At 38.7% G+C, this 16958-nt stretch overlaps 1 protein-coding gene across 1 annotated transcript in view; it reads left to right on the forward strand.

Annotated features, from left to right (window-relative positions):
* ZPLD1 (zona pellucida like domain containing 1) overlaps positions 1–16958 on the forward strand; it is a 62456-nt gene that overhangs the window by 18591 nt on the left and 26907 nt on the right. Inside the window, exon 3 of the mRNA XM_061134155.1 lies at positions 13804–14024. Within this exon, the coding sequence (XP_060990138.1) occupies positions 13804–14024 (221 nt within the window). The remainder of the gene's footprint in view (positions 1–13803; positions 14025–16958) is intronic.

Consider the following 16958-nt stretch of genomic DNA (forward strand, 5'->3'; position numbering starts at 1 on the left):
CCCACTATGTAGTATCAGAATCTCTGAATGTGGTACTGGGAATTTTTTTAAAAATCCTGCAGATGAGTCTCATGTGCATTATGATTGAGAACAATTCACAGGGTGTTCTATTTATTGAGTCCATTATTCCAGTCAAAAGCATAATCATGTATTAAGGAAATATAACTAAAAACGAAATCTCCTCCCAACCCAGAAATCCTTTCCACTAACATAGCAGACATGAAAACACTCATTGAATTAGCATTAAACCAGAATATGATGTTCGTTACAGGCAATTCACTGAAAATTTGCAAAGGCAGAAAGGAATCTCACTCTTTTACATAGTCAAGCAGAGACAGCAAATTATATGCATATTTTCAAAATAAGTAATAACTGTCCTCAGGTAAGAGGGCTTGGCAGCACCATTTGTCATGTATTTACCTGGTTATTGGGGTGACCATTCATGCTAGTGTATTAGCTTTATCCAGAGAAAAAATAAAATGCTCACATCTTTATGAAAGGAGGTACTTTTGCAATTTGAAGCGAGGTTCCAACTGAAGTTAGGCTCCCAGCCTTCCCAGACTGTGATATAAGGGCGCTACTTTCCTTGATGTTTATATTTCTAAGAGATAGTTCCCAAGTCCTTGAGAAACATGTCCCTCAGTAGTAAAGCTAATTTTCAAAAGAATTTATATACATTTCATGAAAATGAGAAAGTACTCATGTGTTTTCTGATATAAATGATCTCTTTATTTTCAACAGGGAAAATTAAAATTTGTATTTGTTCTTACACATTTTAGCACTTTTATTTCTGTTGGGCTTAGACAACAAGTATCCACACGTCCCAAACCTGTGCATACACACACACACATATTGTTGCAGTTTATTATTATTATTATTTTTCATTTATTTTTATTAGTTGGAGGCTAATTACTTTACAATATTGTAGTGGTTTTTGCCATACATTGACATGAATCAGCCATATTGTTGCAATTTAAAATTTATATTAAAAAATATCTAAAATTCAGATAAATTGAAAGCACAGGAGAGGCTTTAGTTATATGGATATTCTTTCCAAGAATTTTTGCAGCCCAGTTTTTAAGCCCATTTTTGCAGATTGCTTGCAAAAGAAGATCAGAGTGAATAAATAAAGCCTGAAGGTTAATTGCTCACTTCCCTCTTGACTTGTGACTTCTCTTCCACATCAAGATCACCCTTGATGTCATCAAGAGCTCCACAAGCTGCTCAGATACTAAGCAAAGGCCTAGAATGAGAATGAGTCTGGCAAAGGAAGGAGCTATCTAAATGCAAAGTAATGTTAATAATGCTGAGAGTAATCATCTCACCCTATCTGACCTTTGCTGTTTCATGACATTAGAACTATTTTCTTTAATTTCCATGGCATTTATCCTTGAGTCAAGGGAACTATCATGGTTTAATATATTTTAAGTTTAAAGGGACACCATCTAATTTTAAAGGTAGTTAACTCTTGGCTATGCAAACTATTATCAGGGAATAGACTCTTGCCCCACTGACATTATAATGATGCTCTTCCAAGAATAAAACTCAAACTGTAGTGGACTTTTCGAGTACCAAGGAATGATTTGGCTGCCAAAGTGAAATATACAGGTAAGTCTTTTTGGCCTCTGCAACTAATGTACACTAGTCTCTCTTTTAGAAGATGGTATATATAGGAGTCTGCTTGAGCTTCTGAGTCCCTAAAGAAGTCTTTAATGATAAAGGCACAATCAAGGAAAAGATTAGGACACCAGAAACTGTGACCTGACATTGTTTTATGATGAACTAATGAGTCACAGGAAACTGAATGTTAGTGTTATATAACTTGTCATTTTGTATTCTATTTGAAATAGCACTCTGTTCAGTTCAGTTCAGTCACTCAGTCGTGTCCGACTCTTTGCGACCCCATGAATCGCAGCACGCCAGGCCTCCCTGTCCATCACGAACTCCCGGAGTTTACTCAAACTCATGTCCATCGAGTCGGTGATGCCATCCAGCCATCTCAACCTCTGTCATCCCCTTCTCCTCCTGCTCCCAATCCCTCCCAGCATCAGGGGCTTTTCCAATGAGTCAACGCTTTGTATCAGGTGGTCAAAGTATTGGAGTTTCAGCTTCAGCATCAGTCCCTCCAATGAACACCCAGGACTGTTCTCCTTTAGGATGGACTGGTTGGATCTCCTTGAAGCCCAAGGGACTCTCAAGAGTCTTCTCCAACACCACAGTTCAAAAGCATCAATTCTTCAGCGCTCAGCTTTCTTCACAGTCCAACTCTCACATCCTTAGATGACACTAGAAAAACCATAGCCTTGACTAGGTGGACCTTTGTTGGCAATGTAATGTCTCTGCTTTTTAATATGTTGTCTAGGTTGGTCATAACTTTCCTTCCAAGGAGTAAGCGTCTTTTAATTTCATGGCTGCAATCACCATCTTCAGTGATATTGGAGCCCCAAAAAATAAAGTCAGCCACTGTTTCCCCTGTTTCCCCCTCTATTTTCCATGAAGTGATGGGACCAGATGCCATGATCTTAGTTTTCTGAATGGTGAGTTTTAAGCCAACTTTTTCACTCTCCTCTTTCACTTTCATCAAGAGGCTCTTTAGTTCCTCTTCACTTTCTGCCATAAAGGTGGTGTCATCTGCATATCTGAGGTTATTGATATTTCTCCTGGCAATCTTGATTCCAACTTGTGCTTCCTCCAGCCCAGCGTTTCTCATGATGTACTCTGCATTTAAGTTAAATAAGCAGGGTTGATTGGTTATTACAATAAATCAAAAGAATGTCTCAAGGCTGTATAGATCTTACTAGACCCACTCTCACAATTTACATTTTAAGATGACAGGGTTAGAACTAACTGTAGAAAGATTTTACCAGACCAACTCCCATAATATACATTTTAGGATAACAGGATTAGTCAGAAGGTTTTCAAGAAGGAGAAACTGTCCTCAAGCAGGATACATTGTTGTTATATGATCCTTAGTACAGAGTTTAAGCTGAGTTGTTTTGTTGTGTAATCATCTGCTCTGGGCTTAAAGAAAAAACATTTTATGTGACTAAGACTAAGGAATTTAGAGAAAATAAATGTTTGTCCTTTTCTCCTCCTTGAGAATTCCAGATTCCTCTCTCCTCCTCTGGGACCCTGGGCTTCTTATCAACCTGCCCAGGAATTGAATCTCTCAACTGTATCTCAATAAAAGTGGAATTTGCTCAATAACCTCAGATATGCAGATGACACCACCCTTCTGGCAGAAAACAAAGAAGAACTAAGGAGCCTCTTAATGAAAGTGAAGAGGAGAGTGAAAAAGTTTGCTTAATTCACCATTCAGAAAACTAAGATCATGGCATCTGGTCCTATCACTTCATGGAAAATAGATGGGAAACGGTGGAAACAGTGTCAGACTTTATTTTTTGGGGCTCCAAAATCACTGCAGATGATGATTGCAGCCATGAAATTAAAAGACGCTTACTCCTTGGAAGGAAAGTTATGACCAACCTAGACAGCATATTAAAAAGCAGAGACATTACATTGCCAACAAAGGTCCGTCTAGTCAAGGCTATGGGTTTTCCAGTGGTCATGTATGGATGTGAGAGTTGGACTGTGAAGAAAGCTGAGCACCGAAAAATTGATGCTTTGAACTGTGGTGTTGGAGAAGACTCTTGAGAGTCTCTTGGACTTCAAGGAGATCCAACCAGTCCATCCTAAAGGAGGTCAGTCCTGGGTGTTCATTGGGAGGACTGATGCTGAAGCTGAAACTCCAATACTTTGACTACCTGATACGAAGAGCTGACTCATTTGAAAAGACCCTGATGATGGGAAAGATTGAAGGCAGGAGGAGAAGGGGACGACAGAGGATGAGGTGGTTGGATGGCATCACTGACTCAATGAACATGAGTTTGAGTAAACTCCGGGAGTTGGTGATGGACAGGGAGGCCTGGAGTGCTGCGATTCATGGGTCGCAAAGAGTCAGACATGACTGAGCAACTGAACTAAAATGTTAACATACCATGTAAATGGAGAATCACAATAGAAATTGCCACATTAAAGAATTTGAAAAATCCTATGATAGAAAAATTTATTTAGCTTTTCTCAGGAGCATCTTTGCTAAGGAACCTTTTTTTTTTCCTAGTAATATTGATTAATATTTCAATAAGTACCAGTATTTCATAGGAAATACAATAGATAATCACCTTATTTCATTGTTAGACTTCTTCAGTGAGTCAATAAAAATGAGCTGTCCAATTTTGTATTAGACTTTGCCTGACCATTGCACTGTTCCGTGCCCAAAGCCAGGGTGGAAAATGGGATAATTATTCCAGGGAATATGCTCTGACCCTCTGTGTAGATAAGAAAGTCCACCACCCCTTCTTTCCTACACAGTGGTTGTATTTTGGCCTCCAAGCTGTGGAGAGGATGCCTGCTTTTATTTTGCATCTGTGACTGCAATTACTGCACCAGATGAGGCAGAAGAAGTGATCCAGCCAGCGATTGCTGATCGCATCCTGATTAATCTTCAGTGATAAAGTGCAGTGGAGAGAAGAGGAATTCGTCAGCAAGTGCAATGACTGAATGATTCAGAGTCCCTCCCTTTATTTTAATAATGAAGTTCTTTACTGCATGGATTTTTTTTTATTTCTTCTACTTGTATAAGTAAAACCTATATTCCTTCTTCTGCTTGAAAAAGACTGAACTCTTCTAATTCCAAAGAATGTGAAGCAGCAAGTGCAAATAGAAGTCTGCAGTTTGTCTGAGACTGTATATTCATTTCTTACAACCCTGCAAAACACAGCTTTCATTCACTAATGAAAAACAGATGTGGAAAATTGAGGTGGTCAGGTACCTGTTCAATACTGAGAGGAAACCTGAATTCCTAATCCACTTTAAATTCTTCATCAACTGCTGATATTAGGGGTAGATAAAGTATCATTACCCTTTTAAACTTCTTGTTTTTTTAGCACCAAAGCCTCAGTATTGTATAAAAACTCAGGAGGAGAAGTAGTTTTCAAAAATGAGTTAAAACAACACAAATAGCATCTGTTTTCTAAGCAATTTTTTTAAAGTTTATGTAGTGTCAAATATCACTACTCTCATTTTATAGAGATAGAAATGGAAATAATATATAAATTACTTTTATAATCTGCTAAGATTATATCATTTTGGAATATCTATTGGAGTACAAGAAATAGAGTTGACCTTCTGTATCCACAGGTCCACATCTGTGGATTCAACCAAACTTGGGTTGAAAATATTGAGGGGGAAAAAAAAAAATCTAAGAAGTTCCAAAAGTAAAACTTGAATTTGCTGCATGCCAATAAATATTTACAAAGAATTTACATAGTATTTACATAAAATTTACATTGTAGTATAAGGAATCTAAAAATGATTTAAAGTATACAGGAGGGTGTGCATGTAGGCTATATGCAAATACTATGCATGCCATTTTAATTAAGGGCTTTGAGCATCTGTGGATTTTTTTTTTAAATTTTGGTATTCAAGGATGGCTCTAGAGTCAACCCCACATGGGTATTGAGGGATGACTGTCCTGTATTTCCAGGTGAGATTTCTGTGGCACCACAAGGCAGCACAGGGCTTCCAGGTGGTAACGGACGGTAATGCATCTGCCTGCCAGTGCAGGAGACCTGGATTCGATCTCTGGGTTGGGAAGATTGCCTGGAGGAGGAAATAGCAACCCACTCCAGTCTTCTTGCCTGGGAAATCGCATGGACAGAGGAGCCTGGCAGGGTATAGTCCGGGGGATTGCAAAGAGTCAGACAGGACTTAATGACTGAGCACGAAGTCAGAAAGTGCACCCTTCAGCGTACAGAAAAGGCTCTTCCTATTGTATTGAATAGGTTTTGGTTCATAGGATCAGGTTTAAACCAATGCTATCTGAAAACCCATTGATGCAGGGACAATCACATTCATAGGAATACCTGCATCAGAACTGCACAGAGCCCTTGTCTGCTCACAGTAGATTCACCCAGCCTCACCCATGTCTCCTTTAATTGTTTCAAACAGTGTTCAGGGCATAGTCGCCATTTGAAGTGAATGTCCTGCTCTTCTGGTTACTAAACTGCTATGGATTATGGAATGGGGTAGAGTAATGTAGGAGAAAAAGGTTCTACTTCCAATTTTATTTCACACATGGCCACCTGAGCACTAAAGTAGACCTATTTGGGCTCAATCTCACAAAGCCTTTCACAAGTGCTCTGTCATTGCAATTCAAACCAATTAGTTCCTCAGAAAGAAAGTGCATGAGACACACACCCGTCCCCTTCATTGTTCATGTCTCTCTCTTTCCTGTTCCTTTTCCATTTAAATCTCTCCCACTTATAAACATATAAATCTTACAATTTGGTGGGAGTGCTTAATCCCACCAGATGGAACCCATCTAAGGATTTAATTCTGCCTAATCAAACTGTATTGTGTAGGGGAGAAAAAAATAATTTTCCCTTTTCCCTTCTAGGTCCTTAGTTGAATGCCCCTATAATAAAAGAGAGATTAACAGGAGAGAAACAAACCAAAGTTTCATAATATTTAACCTTCTTGTGCTCCAAAATCACTGTGGATGGTGACGCATCCATGAAATCAGAAGATGATTGCTTCTTATCAAAAAAGGGATGACAAACCTAGACACTGTATTGAAAAGCAGAGACATTACTCTGCTGACAAAGATCTGTATAGACAAGGCTATGGTCTTCCCAGTGATCACGTATGGTTGGGAGAGTTGGACCATAAAGAAGGCAGAACGCCAAAAAATTGATGCCTCTGAACTGTGGTGTTGGAGAAGACTCCTGAAAGTCCCCTGGACAACAAGGAGATCAAACCAGTCAATCTTAAGAGAGATCAACCCTGAATATTCCCTGGAAGGACTGATACTGAAGCTCCAGTATTTTGGTCATCTGATGCAAACAGCCAACTCATTGGAAAAGTCCCTGATGCTGGGAAAGATTGAGGGGAGGAGAAGAGGGCATCAGAGAACAAGATGGCTGGATGGCATCACCAATGCAATGAACATGAACTTGGGCAAACTCCAGGAGATGGTGAGGGTCAGGGAGGCCTGGTGTGCTGCAGTCCATGTGGTCTCAAAGAGTTGGATACAACTGGGCAACTGAACAAAACCTCCTGTACTCATGGGTGATGCTTAGAAAAACTGAGTAAATGGCCCAAGTCACCACTTTAAATTCTATCTCCAGTTAAAAATAAAAGAGATGTTGGGGAAGCTGGCTATGGGAGGTTATCAAGCAAAGCATAGCAAAAAAGAGTGTTGTTGTTATGCAGATTTAGATCAGTAGCTTCCATTTTTAAGAGTTTCTGAAGATCTAGTTGTTCTACTCTTCCTTCCTGGTAAGGAGAGGGAGACACACAAATGGAGAGTTCCCTTATAAATGTAAATGTCTCTTTGAGAAGGGTAACTTCCTCTTATTTTCAGGGATTCTCTTATGTATGCTGTTTCTTAAAACTAATCAACTTAAAATAGTCCTTCTGCCCAGGAGGCATATTTTGAGGTGGCAAATTCTTCTCTCCTTCACTTACAACACTGGCATCACATGGGAACTTCTGAGAAATGCAAAAATCAGGCCTCATCCCAGATCTACTGAATCATAATCTGCATTTTAATAAGATTCTCTGTAATGCATATTCATAAGAAGTGCTGATTGGAGCATGGTACTTGTGATGTCTTGCCAGATTTGTGTTGTTTCATAACCACAGTATTTATGCTAACCCCAACTGGGTGCCACATACATGCTCACTGTTAATGACAAGAAGGATTAGCAAATCTATTGCTCTTAAGGGGAAGTGATTTTTAAGATGTATTATTAATAATAAAGCAAGATAACTAATTGCTAGACTAATACACTTAAAAAGGCTAAATACCTAAACAAATAGCAAAAACTATTTCATATTATTTATGAAAAATAATTTCATATTATTTACCATATTGAATTAGAAAGTATCTGATGTAGATAATTTTGATGTTCATTTAAAACTCTGAATCTCAGGCAGTTGGCAGAGAAAGGATAGGATATATGAGTTCTGGATGAACAGTCAAGATGAGCCCATATCATTGTGCACATATTTTCTCTGTGAATCTTGAAAGTTGATATTAAAAAGTTAGACACTGTGAATGCAGTTTGTCAAAGAGTTTAATTAAACATATTTTAACAGACACTTCCTAAGTATATGTTGGGCACTCCAACAAAACCCACAGCATTTAATGATTTCATAATCTAGTGGAGAAGCAAATATCCACTCTCAGGAATAATGTATGTAACCTTGTAGACCCACAGGGTAATATGGAATAGGGCAGAAGAGAATGATTACATATGACTGGAAAAATGAAGTCTTATAAAAGGACACCTTGGAAATTACTTTTCTGTTCTCAGCCCACTTCTCTTACCTGAGTGCTGTCAATGAATATTTCATCTATTATTAATTGATATACTGAGTATTGATGATTATCAAATCTATAATTCTTACTCTTTACTATCCTCTAAATATTAGAGGGAGGCCTTGTGTGCTGCAGTCCGTGGGGTTACAAAGACTCGGACAGAACTGAGCGATTGAATTGAACTGAACTGAACTCATATAAATTACAAAGCAATAGACTACTCTAAGGATTACAAAGTAGTGGTCCTTTTTCTCAAAGAGATTACAGTCCATAATGGGAGATTTACAGAACGATTGGGCAGATAGTGGAGTGGGATAGAAAGAGACCCTCGCCCATACCAGCTGATAAAGAAGAGTTTCCTGGGGAAGATGGCGCTGAGCTGAATTTTGAAGTATCTATAGGAGTTAACAACATAAAGGAGTGTAAAACGTAGCACAAAGGGGACAGCATGAATCAGGACACAAATGTGAACTAAACATGCTCAGGCTGGTTAGCATCTGGATGATTCCAATTTCCTTTGACTTTAAAAAGCAAAGAAGTAAATGGTGGGGAATGAGATCAAGCAACAGGCTACACAGGCAAAATCACAGGAAACCTTCCCATGCAAAATAATCTCTGTAAGGTAGCAAAATATCTACTTAAAGATGAAATCAAATTGTCAACTACTAGAGCATGCACCGAGAACTCTATCTATGCCTAGGGAAATAGAGTGAGTATCACTGCCTTACGTGGCATACCATAGTTGTATGGAAGTGAATAGATATCATTAAATATGTTACAAGAGAGATGTCATTCCCTTAACTTAAACCAATTGAAGATTTTATCTTCTTCACCTTTATTCGAGGGGAATTAATCGATGCCTATGCTAGCTTAACAATGGCAATGATTGCTTTGTCCAGACTTCATGCTCTCTTTTCTTGTCTGTTTTATAATCGAAGACTAACCCATGCAATGGAACTGAATTTGCTACAAGCTGATCCCACTTGGAGAAATGATAACAAACTAAAGACTTTACGTTTTAAGAAAGGGATCTGTTCAAATCCATCCTAATCTAGCTTTCTAAAGACTTGTCACTCTCCAGAGAAACACATTCTTCCCTGGTTGTATATAGTAAAGACATCTATTCAGTACACCTTTTCCATTTGTGAGGATTTGAGGGAACTTCATGTTGCCAAAGGGCACTTCTGCCAAAAGCAGACATTTTTTTCAGTTGTTAACAGTTGCTCTCAACAACATTTTTTTTTAGCCTTTTTATTGTCCAATCCCTGGCCAGATTGCAACAATCCTTTGTACAATCAGTTCATTTCAGTTCAGTTCAGTTGCTCAGTTGTGTCTGACTCCTTGCAGCCCCATGGACTGCAGCACGCCAGGCCTCCCTGTCCATCATCAACTACCGGAGTTTATTCAAACTCATGACAATTGAGTCGGTGATGCCATCCAACCATCTCATCCTCTGTCATCCCCTTCTCCTCTTGCCTTCAATCTTTCCCAGCATCAGGGTCTTTTCAAATGAGTCAGTTCTTCACATCAGGTGGCCAAAGTACTGAAATTTCAGCTTCAACATCAGTCTTTCCAATGAATATTCAGGACTGCTTTCCTTTAGGATGGACTGGTTGGATCTCTTTGCTGTCCAAGGGACTCTCAAGAGTCTTCTCCAACACCATAGTTCAAAAGCATCAATTTTTCAGTGCTCAGCTTTCTTTGTAGTCCAACTCTCATATCCGTACTTGACTACTGGAAAAACCATAAATTTGACTAGACAGACCTTTGTTGGCAAAGTAATGTCTCTGCTTTTTAATAACCTATCTAGGTTGGTCATAACTCTTCTTCCGAGGAGCCAGCGTCTTTTAATTTCATGGCTGCAGTCACCATCTGCAGTGATTTTGGAGCCCCCCAAAATAAGGTCTGTCACTGTTTCTATTGCTTCCCCAACTATTTGCAGTGAAGTGATGGGACCAGATGCCATTATCTTAGTTTTCTGAATGTTGAGTTTTAAGCCAACTTTTTCACTCTTATCATTCATTTTCATCAAGAAGTTCTTTAGTTCTTCACTTTCTGCCATAAGGGTGGTGTCATCTGCATATCTGAGGTTATTGGTATTTCTCCCAGCAATCTTGATTCCAGCTTGTGCTTCATCCAGCCCAGCATTTCTCATGATGTACTCTGCATATAAGTTAAATAAATAAGCAGGGTGATAATATAGCACTTTGACATTCTCCTTTCCCAATTTGGAACCAGTCTGTTCCATGTCCAGTTGTAACTATTGCTTCCTGACCTGCATGCAGGTTTCTCAGGAGGCAGGTCAGGTAGTCTGGTATTCCCATCTCTTTAAGAATTTTCCACAGTTTGTTGTGATCCACACAGTCAAAGGCTTTGGCATAGTTAATAAAGCATAAGTAGATGTTTTTCTGGAACTCTCTGGCTTTTTCGATGATTCAATGGATATTGGCAATTTACTCACTGGAGTACATCATTGAATATCTTAGTTTCCTGCTCTCTGGGACTTTCAATTTATTGAGAAAACAATTATGCAAATGTGTATGCGATTCAAAGTTAATATGATAGTATAGGAACAGAGTAGCATAGTTTAGATTTGGGATCATGAAAGTGTTTGGGAAAGAAACAATGAAACTGGAGACCTGAGGGGTGAGTAGGCGTTTCTCAGACGAGGACTGGGGATGAGAGAAGCATCTATGGGGGTGAAGAAGACCATTTAAATGTCTTACATAAGTTTTATTAGGCTTTTTAAAGTGCTCACAGTATTTTATTGAAATACTGAAATGCATTTTATTAAAATAAGATATACCAATTTTTAAGAGTGTGGCTTGAAATTTCACCATATGTTTACACTCATTATCACCACTCAGGTTAAGATAGAGAACAATTTTATCACCCTCCAAATTTTCTTATTTCTCCTATTCTGGCCATTCCCCCCCCCCCGCCCCCCCCCCAGAGGTAACCACTATTCTGGCTTCTGTCACTTAGATACATTTAAAGAACTGGAAAAAGTTCAATGAAATGGTTGTAGAGACCAAGAGGATAATAGAGAGGAGATGAGAATGCAGAGGTAGGTAGGTGGTGGGCCACAGAGAATCTTGAGGAACTGGTTCAGGATTTGAACTTTTGGCTGGAATGAAATGAATAGCTGTTGAAAACCTGCCCAGAGAAATAAAACGATTAGATTCACATTTAACAGTTATACTAATCAGAGGTCATGAAGAGCAGAAATAAAGGAACCAGTTAGGAAGTTAATGTAATATTCTAAAAGAAAAGATAATGGTTACATGTGCAAAGGAACAGCGTGGAGAAAAATCAACAGATTTAAGAGGTAATTTGAAGTTTAAATGTTTGAAACATTTAAACATTTGTTAAAAAGGACTCATTATTTTAATAAGAGCATCATTTAAAAATTATAGTTGCGTTTGAATAGCTACTGTCTTTGAAAGCTAATAGATATATTCTCTGAATTTTAAATGGTATTTATTATATTCTATCTTGGCACAGTATAACTTCACAATGAATTCATTTTATTTTCCACCTACAAAGGGAATATTGCTTGGAGTTTTCCATAAGAACTAGTCTAATATTTGCCTTTGGGCCATAAAAAAGATTTTCCATCTTTCTTTCACTATGAAAAATTCAAAAATTTTTTGTATTGAGTTTAAAATCATAATCAAACATAGAAATTTCCATTTTAATTTATTCATGTCCTCAAAATGTGACTCACTTTACCAACAAAAACCAGTATGGAGAATAAATACTCCAAAGAAATATGCCATTGAACATTTTTACCTTGAGGCTAGAACCGATATATTTCAGAAAATTTACTTTATGCTAAAAAGTCATGAGTGGGATTTACATGTTACTTAGATCATTAGCCAAAAATATTATATTTTGCTTGTTTTACCTTTTTGGAACAATTAAGGTGATTTCACCAAATAACCTAATCCAATTTTTTTTTTTTTTCACCTTTTGAAAAATGTTTCGGATTCTTTATCCCAGTGGTAATAGCAAGAGTGGTAAAGAGTGATAAAGTCACTGTATTAATTTCTTAAGTCTGCTGTAACAAAGTGCCACAAGAGAGTGACTTGAAACAACAGAAATTTATCATTTTGCAATTCCAGAGGCCAAAAGTTCAAAATCAAGGTACTAGTAGGGCTCAGCTCCCTCTGAGACCCTGAACAGAATTCCTCCTGGCCTCTTCCTGGTGGTTCGCTGGCGGCCTTTGCTGTTCCTTGGGCTTTTAGGTGCATCACTGCAATTCCTTGTCTTCACGTGGCTTTCCTCCTGTGCCTCTGTCTCTTCAAATGATAACACCCATCATATTCAGTTAGAAACCCATCCTATCCAGTTTGAACGCATCCTAACTAATCACAATCTCAATAACCCTGTTTCCACATAAGGTCACAGTTTCAGGTACTGGGGCTTAAGATTCAATGTATCTTTTTCTTTTTTTTCCTGAAGGGAGGGAAGCAATTCAACCTGTAGCTGTTACCAAAACCAGTAAAATAAGAGCTTCTGCCACTGTGAAATTACCTAGCAGCAGTTGAATTCGCCATTTTTTACATATATTTTCTTCATTACATGTAGAAAAATAACTAAATATATGAAAATATTGTGCATGTATGTGTGCATATGTGTGTGTGTGTGTGTGTGTGTGTGTGTGCGTGTAGACATGCCCGCTCACCTCTGTAGACCTGTAATGGATTCCATCACTGATAACTCATGGGATCATGGAAAACTGCAAATTTGTCTTACATTTTAATGCTGAGTTCATTGCTTTAATTCAGTCATAGTCACTGGAAAATTTTTTTTAGGGTTGACTATGCATTCCTGAATGAAATATCAACAGATTAGTTTTCATTTTCTTCCACTTTAGCATAGCTTAGTAAAATAAAACAATCTAGATGGATGGCTTCTGTTTCTATATCCTGGATAAGATGGGTTACAAAACACCAAGGTGCTCAACGCTTCGGCTTAGGATAGATTTCTTCCTTACACTTGGGAAGATGCATCAGCCGTAGTGAGTCTCGCTACTCTAGACATGTGTTCTAAATAATTCAGTTACTTTCTTCTGAATTTCCTCAGCGACCTAATTTTTTCCACTCAATTCTCCAACAATCATTTTACACCACTTGACCGACATTTAATGCGCATCCACTGTATACCAAGCACAAGGAGACAGAGATGAAATATAAAATCGACACTCGAAGATCTCTCCGGAAATAACTAAGTCAACCACTGCTTTTCTGGGTATTTTTCTTAACACTTTCACGTTGGATTATGGTGTGTTCAAGTATACAAGCCTGTTTGTTAGACAGACAGAGGGGATGAAAATACCTCAGAGGATGTTAAAGTTATTCTTGGACCCTGTGCTCTGATTTTGTGACTTGTTTTGTTTTTTATATTTTCTATTTCAGCTGAAAGAGACATCAATGTCTACTGTGGGGTCCAGGCCATTACAATGAAGATTAATTTTTGCACAGTTCTTTTCTCCGGGTATTCTGAAGCAGATCTGGCCCTGAACGGAAGGCATGGGGATTCCCACTGCAGGGGCTTCATCAATAACAACACCTTTCCTGCTGTGGTCATTTTCATCATCAATCTCAGCACCTTGGAGGGCTGTGGAAACAATTTAGTGGTAAGATTAGAGTGAAACTATGTGCTAGGTTTAGGGATCATAACTAAAAGAAACACACACACACACAAAAATCCCCATATCCTGAAATAATCAGAAACCCAATCTGTCTTTTAAGAACAAAACCCCAATAAAACTGAACAAACCACTTTCCTTTGCCTGTTTGAGGCTTCTGCTCCCAAACATCTGATTTCATTTTTCCAGTAGTGGTTCTGTTTATTGTAGCTGGTGGTTGAGGGGCCTGAGATTAACTGTGCTACTCTAACCAGCATTATTTTGTATGAGTGACATTGAGGAGTATTTCTCTACAGTTTTTCATTAGCTGTGTTCCTCCTGCTTTTTATGGAAGTATCTTTTATATCCCAGTGAGTTTGGCAATGAATCACTTGGCCTGTTATTTCTTAGTGACCTCCTTCAGGAAGAAAGATGGAATATCGAATGAGAAACTTAGAATCTTCTAGGTATCCTGTTTACCATTGAATGAGCCACACCACTGTTTTGTAAAAGAGGGCTGTTAGCATTTCCAGCATGAGTTTCTTCATACTGTGGATCTATCCTTTGAATTAAAAAATGTTTACATACCCAATCTTACCCAAGAAATCCCTGCAACATGCTCCATCCAGTCACTGTAAAAATTAAAACACCACTTTAGATATTTCCACCTTGAGTGAGAACCACTTATCTACACTATTCATTTATTTATTCATGTATTGAATACCAAAAATAGAATTGTAACAGGCATTCACTGTCCTGGGAATTAAAAATTAATTGAAGTAAAAGATAATTGTGATTTGGTGGGGGTGTTAGGCTAAAATTTATTTAAAACATTTATTTATTTTCCTTTTGCTTGTTTAAATATAGTCTTATTGGTTAATCCTAGCAAAGACAAAAAGAAGATTTATTGAACATGTCCACTTAGGCCAGTAAAGAAGGAGAAATTGACTTTTCCTCTTGATTATTCTGAGGGCAGGGCTTTTAAGACTTGATGGGAGATAGGAGACAGGAAAAAGAGATTTCTTTGAATCTCCTTTATCTTTTCTCAGAGGGCAGTTAGAATATTGTGCCTATGACCGTTTCCAAATATACAGCTTGAGTATTGTTGACTCTTTTTATTAAAAACGTTTATTCATCTCTCTCGGTTGTGTGCAGAGAGGTTATGAAGTGGGCCTAAGGGAGAGTGAGGGGAAGTGGTGCAGGTTGATTATTACACATCCTAGCTTCTTTGTGGAGGGAGGGAGGGAGGGGGAAAGGAAGGGAGAGAGGGACGTAGGGAAGAAGGGAGGGAGCCCAAGTGGAGAGGAGCCGCACAGCCCCTCCCCACAGGGACTCTGCTTCAGGGAGCTTCCTGTTCTCCAGTTCAGTCTTATCATGCTCCCTGCTGCCAAAAAAAGAGAACAGTTCCAGAGAAATGCCAGGCAAAGCACCCACGTGTGTGTGTGTGTGTGTGTGTGTATGTATGCTTCATTTCTTTGTTTTTTTTTTTTTTAAACTGAATAAGTCTGGTATAAAAACTGTAATGTACATGTATGTGTGTACACACATATATATTTTTTCACAGATAGAATTTGCATGTTTAGGTAGCCAGGCAGGCAGGCAATGTGTAGAGAGGAAGATTTACTTAGTTTATATTTTTGTCTTAGATATCACCAGCCTTGGTATCTGCTCCAGGGACAGTTCTATAAGGGAAAAATTAAGTAGACTACTAAATCATTTGGATTAGAATCAAAATGTTTTTTCATAAGGATTCTGGTTCTCTTCGTGAATCAGCTAGGTAATTGCTTCAGCTTTGCCCATGTGCTCCTAGGTCCATGTATAAAGTGTATTCTCTTGTTGAGAATTACATGTTACAGGTCTCCATAATAGCTGCTAAAACATTAATTGATCATCACATTGTATTTGACACGGGGGGAGAAGTTCAGCAGTATTATGATGGCCAAGAACATTATTGATGTTAAAATTGTTAGTTCTCCACGAGCCCAGGGAAAGCTATCCTTCCCAGCCCCTTTGCAGCTAGCGAGGGCGTTGTAACTGGTTCAGTCCTGTAGACTCTTACTGAACTTGACATGTGCATAGCAAAAAGCCTCTGCATGACCTACTAGCTCTGGCGTTTTCTGTCTTAGCAGTACTAGAAGCCACACGCTGAGATGGCAGTGCTACAAGGAAATAGAGCCAGTCTTAGGCAAAAACACTGTGTAAACACTTGGAATGGAATCCCCTTTACCAAACTGCATTGGACATGTAGCATAAACAAAAGATGAACTTTTGTTGTGTTAATATATTGAGATTTAGGGGTTGAATTGTTACTGCAATATTACATAGCCTGTGCTGACTCAAATGATACGTTGCCATGATTTAAAAATCCTCAGAGTTTAATGATCATAGGTCCATATAAAGTTTGTCTCACTGGAGAGCCTGAGTTTTGACAAGCATACTGCTCTTAATCACTGTTGATAAAAGAAGTATTCAGCTGATGACCCTCTACCTGGTAATTCACAATGAGAACAGAGAGCTTGGGCAATAATAACCTTAGTGCTGAGTCTCTCAGTCGTGTCCGACTCTTTGCAGCCCCTTGGACTGTAGCCTGCCAGGCTCCTGTGCCCATGGAATTGTCCAGGCGAGAATACTGGAGTGAATTGTCATTTCCTTCTCCAGGGATCTGCCCAACCCAGGGATCAAACCCATGTCTCTTATGTCCCTGCATTAGCAGGTGGATTCTTTACTACCAGTGCCATCTAGGAAGTCTAATAAGCAGCCATTCCTTGTATCCTTACCATCTTAGTGCTCCAAGACATCGATACCATCGTCAGAGACAGGATTCATCCAAAATCCTTGGCCTCCAGGTTAAACTATGTAACCATGAGCCTGTGCTGGGCTATGCTTAGTCTGTCAGTCATGTCTGACTCTTTGCAACCCCAAGGACTGTAGCTTGCCAGGCTC

The sequence above is a fragment of the Dama dama genome, chromosome 31 (assembly GCF_033118175.1).
Source record: "Dama dama isolate Ldn47 chromosome 31, ASM3311817v1, whole genome shotgun sequence".
Taxonomy (NCBI): domain Eukaryota; kingdom Metazoa; phylum Chordata; class Mammalia; order Artiodactyla; family Cervidae; genus Dama; species Dama dama.